This window comes from Pelodiscus sinensis, chromosome 3 (assembly GCF_052426305.1).
Source record: "Pelodiscus sinensis isolate ZL-2025 chromosome 3, ASM5242630v1, whole genome shotgun sequence".
Taxonomy (NCBI): domain Eukaryota; kingdom Metazoa; phylum Chordata; order Testudines; family Trionychidae; genus Pelodiscus; species Pelodiscus sinensis.
Window position 1 is genome coordinate 166,546,779 of NC_143054.1, and position 8,338 is coordinate 166,555,116.

The 8,338-nt window shown below is 47.6% G+C and overlaps 1 protein-coding gene across 2 annotated transcripts in view; it reads right to left on the minus strand.

The window, feature by feature from the left end:
* RHOQ (ras homolog family member Q) overlaps positions 1-7,864 on the minus strand; it is a 44,898-nt gene extending 37,034 nt beyond the window's left edge. Inside the window, exons 1-2 of one of the 2 annotated variants that reach the window (XM_006125483.5) lie at positions 7,267-7,864; positions 6,676-6,734 (exon numbers count right to left, since the gene is read on the minus strand). In XM_006125483.5, the coding sequence (XP_006125545.1) occupies positions 6,676-6,734; positions 7,267-7,408 (201 nt within the window). In that variant the 5' untranslated portion in view covers positions 7,409-7,864. The remainder of the gene's footprint in view (positions 1-6,675; positions 6,735-7,266) is intronic. The other variant, XM_006125482.5, reaches the window with a different exon arrangement.
* Positions 7,865-8,338: the final 474 nt, after the last annotated feature.

Consider the following 8,338-nt stretch of genomic DNA (forward strand, 5'->3'; position numbering starts at 1 on the left):
GCGCAAGATGGAAATCAGCTTCCACTGGCTCGCGTCCATTTCCAGACGCTGCACCTCTGCCTTTTAAATGTATTAAGAGCCACATTTAAAAGGCTGAAGCACAGTGGGGGACCCGGCATGAGATGGATTCCTGGCTCACGCTGGGTCCCCCCAGCTGTTCACCGGCCTTAAATGTGAAAAAGGGGGGAACGCAGCGGGGGGGGGGGGGGGGGACCTGGCACAAGCCAGGAATCAGCTGTCCCAGCTCATGCCAGGTTTCCCCGCTGCAGAGGCACAACGTCTGGGACTGGGCGTGAGCTGGGAATCAGCTGATTCGTGGCTTGCACCTGGTCCCTGCTACCTCCCTGTCCCCTGCGGAGACTCCCCAGCACCGGCTCCTGCTGCCCCTCCACTGCCTCTGCTAGAGGCAGTGAAGGGGGAAGTGACTAGTTGAGGGACTAGTCGACTATCCAATAAGCTTCTGCTTATCGGACTGTCAACTAGTCACTTACATCCCTAATTGTGAGCTGGTGTAAATCAGAGAAATTTCAGTGGAGATAGTTTTATAATTGGCCTATGAAGTATATTATTAAACTATCAGTCAGCAGCAGAAATATTTAGGAAGTAGCCTGGAGTAACCAACATGGAAACACCCAAAAGCAGTATCTATAGTGCTTTAAACTTTTCTATTTTAATATTGTTTTAGAAGCTTTAAAGGAACATTTCTGTTACCACAAGGTTCTCAATCTTTCCTTCTGAGACACCCCCCCCCATAAACATACCATAAAAATTCTACAGCCCACTTATAAGAACATAAGAACGGCCGTACTGGGTCAGACCAGAGGTCCATCTAGCCCAGTATCCTGTCTGCCAACAGTGGCCAGCACCAGGTGCCCCAGAGAGGGTGGACCGAAGACAATGATCAAGCGATTTGTCTCCTGCCATCCCTCTCCAGCCTCTGACAAACAGAGGCCAAGGACACCATTTTATCCCCTGGCTAATAGCCTTTTATGGACCTAACCTCCATGAAATTATCTAGCTTCTCTTTAAAATCTATTATAGTCCTAGCCTTCACAGCCTCCTCTGGCAAGGAGTTCCACAGGTTGACTACACGCTGTGTGAAGAACTTTCTTTTATTAGTTTTAAACCTGCTACCCATTAATTTCATTTGGTGTCCTCTAGTTCTTCTATTAGGGAACTAATAAATAACTTTTCTTTATCTGCCCTCTCCACACCACTCATGATTTTATATACCTCTATCACATCCCCCTCAGTCTCCTCTTTTCTAAACTGAAAAGTCCCAGTTGCTTTAACCTCTCCTCATTTTTTAACCCCTATTTTTTAGATTCACTGACCCTAAGTCAAGTGAATCATCATGCTTGAGTAAACGCTGCAGGAACTGGTCCTCTGATTCCAGAGGAATTCCAACAGATAACAGTTTCAAAGTTTAAATTCGGAGGACTAAAAAACGTTACCAGTTTCTTTGAATTGGTACTCAGATCCAGACTCCTAACACTAACTACCTTTGCCTGAGATAAATCATGAGTAACTCACTTTATCTCCTTGCCACGTATTAAGTGGTGCATCCCAGTAGTTCAGTGGTGGGGAATTCCAGCTTGCAGGTCAGATCCAACCCCCTGATTAATTTGATCCAGTCCATGGCAAGTCTGAGCCACAGGCTAAAAGCCCGAAGTCTTGCCTACCCCACTGAGGCTGGAATGCAAGCAGCTCACCCTGCTGTGGGGGGAAACCTCAAGCCTCAGCACCTCCCCCCATTGGGATGAAGTGAGAGCATTGGGTGGCCACAACTGGGCAAGCCACAGCGCCCTGAGTTGAGTGAGAATGAGGTAGTTTTGGTTGATGATGTTGTTGGTTTCTCACTTGGGAGCAGGTGAGAATGAGGGGGTTTGGTTGGTTGGGGGGGTTGTTTGCTTTTTACTTGTGTGGCCTCTGATTTTTCTGTGGTCAATGGACCCTGATGAAAAAAAAGGTTCCCCAATGCTGCACCAGTTACACAGGAAGACATAGGGTGCTCAGGTTCTATACTGCCATACTTGCAACACAGAAATGTACAGAATATTGAGACAAAGCTGTACACTATCAGCGCCCTACAATAGTAACAAACAGAGAGAGTGGTTTCAGATGTCACCTAACACTAAGCTCTATCAAAAACGTGCAGTTTTATATTTACTGTACTTAAAAGAGGTTTTAGAATGTTAATAAATATTTTATTAAGTCAAATGACCTATTTTCATGAATATATTTTTTAAAATATTCCATATATTACATTTTTGACATTATAGGAAAGACTTAATTTGAGTCTCACAACAGGATTGGTAAAGGAAACACTAAATAACTTTCCTTTTATTTTTACACTACTCGCCTGTATTTACATCAATGACATCAGTCATAAAATATGACTTTCTGATCTACAAAACAAAAGAAAAATAAAAACCCTTCATAAATGATTTTGTCTTGCTGGAAATGAGACCAGGTCAGATACTGATTTCTGTTGCCTCTGCTAGTAGGAGTTTTGCCACTCACACAAAATATGCTTTCACTGGGCATGAAATAACTGGGTGAATGTTGTTTACTTTGCTTCAGATGGATATCTGTGTGAAACAGACTCTAGTTCAGGGGAGGGCAATAAAACTGCAGCAGTTTGCCAGGGTTAGCCCTGGCAGGCCACCGCTACTATATTTACCTGCACCTTCCACAGGTACCAGTGATTGCTCCCGTTGCAGCTCCCGTTGACCACCGTTCCCAGCTAATGTGAGCAGCAAGAAGTGGCACGGACTAGAACACCACTTCCCACAGCTCCACTGCCTGGGAACAGCGATCCACAGCTAACAGGAGGTACAACTGCCAATACCTGCCAAGGCATAGGTAAATATAGCAGTAGCAGCCCATCTTGGCAGACCAGATCTGGCCCATGGGCCGGTATTTCCCCAACCCTGCTGTAGTTCAAACACTAGTTTCTGGGCTATGTCTATGGCTTGTATTATGCAGATCAGACTAGATTATCATAATAAACAAAAGTTTATGTATATTTGAAATGAAAAAGCACATAGTCATGTTTCAAAAGGCCTTGCAACGGGAAATTATGGACCATCTAAATAGGAAATTTGACCTTAGTTCTGCAGTATGCACAGTGCCTCCTTGTGAGAAGTTCAAGACATTGCACTGTCAGGCCTTTTATAAATTATTTTGCTTTAGATAAGTCATCCAAACCAGCTCCATATAATTTAACTTGTGATACAGTTTCTTCATCTGAAGATTTGCAGGAAGTAGGTGTTTTAAGTGTAAACTCAATAGCTATTGAAAACTTTTGACATCTTAACAGAATAATAGAATATTAGAACTGGAAGGGAACTCGAGAGCTCATCAAGTCCAGTCCCCTGCCCTCCTGGCAGGACCAAACACCATCTAGATCAGTGGTCTCCAACCTTTTTACACCCAAGATCACTTTTTAAATCTCAGAACAGGTGAAGATCTACCGCCACGCCCATTCCTTGAAGCCCCACCCTCTCTATTCTCCTCCTGTCCATCACTTGCTATCCCCAGCCCTTACTTACACACTCTGATAAACAGTTTATTTTTAAATTATGCGATGTATAAAATTAAAATCACGTGTTTATAGTTATGAAATAAATGGTCTGTTTTTTATTCATTGCTATTTAAATCTAAAATGAAGCATTTATAATTATACATGTTGTGAGGACAGAGTTCTGCAGCTGGGGGCAGAGGAGAGGGAACAGGGTGCTGGGAGGGCAGAGGACAGGGTTCTGCAGCAGGGGACAGAGTGCCAGTGGGGACAGGTTTCTGCAGCTGGGGACGGGGTGCCAGTGGAGACAGAGTTCGGGGAGTGGGGACAGGAATAAGGACAGAGTTCTGTAGCTGAGAACAGGGGAGTAGGGACAGAATTCTGTAGTTGGGGACAGCTACAGGGGAGTGGGGACAGAGTTCGGGGAGTGGGGACGGGAGTGGGGACAGCGTTCTGTAGTTGGGAACAGGGGAGTGGGGACAGAATTCTGTAGCTGGGGACAGGGGAGTTGGGACAGAGTTCTGTGGCTGGGGAGTGGGGGCTGGGGAGCGGGGTGCTAGTGGAGGCAGAGAGTCCCCTGCATCTCCCTCCTCCCAGGATTCTCCCCCCCAGAGGGAAACCAGCACGTGCCTGCCCCGGGGCCAACCCCCCCACCCCGCAGCGCAGGGAAGCCCCGCACACGTGCCCCACCCCCGCATAGGGAAGCCCTGAGCGCATGCTGGTTCAGGGGGCCAACCCTCCCAGCGCAGGGAATCCCCACGCGTGCTTGCCCCGGCGCCATCCCCCCCACCCCAGTGCAGGGAAGCCCCGTGCATGCCTGCCCTGGGGCCGACCCCCCTCCCTGAGCAGGGAAGCCCCACGCACGCGCCTGCCCCAGGGCCGACCCGCCCCACGTGCACCTGCTCCAGGGCTGACTCACCCCTCCTGTGTGGTGCAGGGAGCCGATGCTACCTCCCACAGTATACCCGGCAGAGCACCTAGCACACTTCCGGAATCGCCGGAAGTGGCACTAAGCTGCGGGACTTCTGTCCGTCCCCGACACTACCTCCATTTTCACTTGAGGTAGGTAGTGGGGCTTCTTGGGGGTGGGAGGGAAATGGGGGCAGGGCAGACAGGACGCCTTGCGATCGACCTGTTGGTGACCACAGATCTAGATCATCCCTGACAGATGTCTATCTAACCTGCTCTTAAATATCTCCAGTTATGAAGATTCGACAACCTCCTGAGGCAATTTATTCCAGTGTTTAGGAAAAACTTCCTGTCAAATGATTAATGTCCAATCTAAATCTCCCTTGCTGCAATTTAAGCTTCTTGTCCCATCATCAGAGGTCAAGGAGAACAATTATTCTTCCTCCTCCTTGTAACACCCTTTTAGGTATTTGAAAGCTGTTATGTCCCCTCTCAATCTTCCCTTTTCCAAACTAAACAACCTAATTCTTCCAGTCTTCCCTCATAGGTCATGTTTTCTAGGCCTTTAATCATTTTTGTTGCTCTTCTCTGGACTCTCTCCAATTTCTCCACATCTTTTTTGAAATGTGCCCAGAACCAGAAGAATTACTACTTGTGTCTTGCTCACAACACTCCTGTCAGTGCATTCCAGCATCATGGGTTGTTTTTTTTTGCAACACTGTCACATTGTTGACTCATATTTAGCTTGTGGTCCACTCTGACCCCTAGATCCCTTTCTGCAGTACTCCTTCCTAGACAGTCACTTCCTATTTTGTATGTGGAACTGATAGCTCCATCTTAAGTGGAGTACTCTGCATTTGTCCTTTTTAAACTTCATCCTATTTACCACAGACCATTTCTCTAGTTTGTCCAGACCAGTTTGAATTATGACCCTATCCTCCAAAGCAGTGGTTCCCAACCTTTTTTGTACCAGACACCAGCAAACCCATTCACAAACTTTTGAAGGAATGGTAGCATTTTATTTGCATAGTCATCCAAAAGCAATACAATAATATTGGAGATCCCTTGCACTTCAGGCAGACTGTGTTTGCCATAAACAGTTTTTTAAAACCACAGGTGGATAAAGCACCTTTCACAATAGGATTTGTAGTTGGAAGCTTTCAAGCACAAATAATTCAGTTTGTTTTGTTAAGGCACCAATTAAATCATTATAAAATGAGGTGGCAAGAAGTGACACTGCCTCATTTTACAATGTCCTTTTTATAAGCTGGAAACGCCTTCTAGTTATTTAAAATTTTCTTAATTAAGCATGATGAAGAGAGACTGCCATTAATATGGGATTCTGTCTAATGTGGTGCGCTTGAAACAAAAAAGAAACAAGTCTTACACAGCAAAATACAAATCAAAAGAGGGTTTCAAATCTAAACAGGCTACAGAAGTCATTGCAATTGTTTGGACTCAGAATGATGATTTCAGGAATTCAAGTGATGTGATGCTGTAATAAACCTAACCAGACAAAATGCCTTCCCATAATATAAGATGATGCCATTAGCCACCAATCAGAACCCTTCAGTCATGTACTTCAGTCACCAATAAGGGACCAGACAGAGAACTCAAGAGAAACTGGCCATTTAAAACTAAAAAAGTCTATCACAGCTGAGTGGAATAAGAGTTTGAATAATTTTTTAAAAACCCAACATCATGTTTTTCTGAAGGCAGCACATGAAAGTGGGCAATTACTACAAATCACCATAGTGAGGCAAAAACAACAACAAATAGTCTGGTAGCACTTTATAGACTAACAAAACATATAGATGGTATCATGAGCTTTCGTGGGCATAGCCCACTTCTTCAGATGACCGGAGTTAAAGTGGGCTGTGCCCACGAAAGCTCATGATACCATCTACATGTTTTGTTAGTCTATAAAGTGATACCAGACCATTTGTTGTTTTTTCTGTAACAGATTAACTCGGCTACCCCCTAAAGCATAGTGAGGCAGTTCGACATAAACAAATATCCTGAGTTAGACTGAATCAGGGGCGGATTTCCCTCCCTCACCCCCCAATGAGTCCAGCCTGAATTGTCTTCCAGGCTTGGTTATTTTCATGGTTGCGTATGTACTAAAGTGAGACAGCCCAACAGATGCAAACACCCCTCCATTACTCAGGAAAATGCTTTCGGCTGGAATCATAAAAACCTGCAGGTGCTGGATTCGAGTTCTGGCTGAGTCTGAAAGTACTCACCTGTCCTGCTGTGTCATAGAGCCCCAACAGATACTGCTTTCCCCCAACTGTAACAGTGACTGTAAAAGGAAAAAAAAATACAGGCATGGCTAATACTGTAGCGAAAGGGCATACAGGCTCAGAGGAATGTTTTCAATTATACAAGCAGATAAAAAAAAGCAGGTCTAAAAAGCTAGCGCAAGAACACATCTGCAGTGCACTTGGCGATTTGGAAAGAATGGGTTTCATAGTTATGTCGCCCTCGCCAGACACCCGCCACCACTGGAAGTCCCGTTTCTACCATTCCGGGTACTTGCATTAAAAAAAAACCCATCTAGTCCAGACATTTCTATAGGCGGCACTACCCCTCCCCCAGGCAGTTTCACACACTGGGCAGGATCCTTCCTATGTCCTGTCCTCGGGAGGCTCCTTCCCGGCTGGGAGCGGGAGGCCGGAGCGGCCGGGGTACAACACCCAGACTTTGTGAAGAAGGTCACGGCAGGAGGAGAGAGGCTCCGGGTGGGAAAATGGCAAAGTTGCTCTAAAGTTCTCCGGGGGCAGGGGAGGAGCCTCTTACTCAGCACTTCTGAGCCCGCCCGCCCGCCCGCTTACCTGCATAGTGGTCAAACACGGTGGGCACATACTCCTCGGGGAAGGCGTCGTTGGCGTAGCTCATCAGCAAGCACGTCTTGCCCACGGCCCCGTCTCCCACCACCACGCACTTCAGCATGAGCGCCCCCGTCCCATTGGCCATGCTGCGCGGCCAGTCGGCATGGTCACGGGCTCAGCGCCGCGCCGAAGGGCGAGTCCGCATCTTCGCCGCCCCCCCGCCGCGGGTCGCTCAGCAGGCGCCGCAGCTCGCCGGCGCTGACATGTCTCCCCCGGGCAGTGCCAAATTTGGCTGCGAGGGGTTTGCCTTCCCCTCGCTCCAGCGGAGCGCGATGACACAATGGATCATAAGACGTGCAGCCCCGAGAAAACGGGAACTTTGGGCAGGCACAGCCGTGCCCGAAGCGCGGCGCTCGCCGCCTCTGGCCCGCGCTGCCCCAGGGGCAAGCCACCCCCCCACTCCCCCCCGGCTGCAGAGACAAACGCCCCGCAGAGGGGCTGCAGCGCAGGGCGCCCGCAAGCAAGTCTTCTGCCACTTTACTTTCCTGCCCGCCCCCGCCCCCAACTTGTCCAGGCTTCTGCCACCACTTCGGAAACCCTGCAATCTCAGACTAGCTTTACTCGGAGGCGAAAGGAGGAGCAAAGCCAAATTGCTAAAGAGCAACGGAGGGCTCCTCTCCAAAGAGCCAGCCGCTCTCAGAAACGTGCAGGGCGTTAGAGGTGCTCCCAGGGCTTCCTTCTGGAAAGAAAAAGAAAAGGGGAAATAAATCCCTTCCTCAAATAAACCCAGCATCACATGCCCGCTGATTTGGAGCCGATCGTCTTCTAGACGAGCTGTGTATCGGAAAGAGGGAGTTTTAAACTAGAGGGATTAGCTAGCAGGAGAGCGATGCTGATATGCACACACACGTACCTATATTAAACACACACACCGATGCACAATAAAACGTCATCTCCAACATAAGTTACTAGTGGCTCAGTTGCTTTCTTTTCCACCAAACACTCCACAAAACCCTTCATCCAAAAGGGGTAGATTTTATTAAAAATGACATTAGAATTTAGGGAGCCTCCTTGC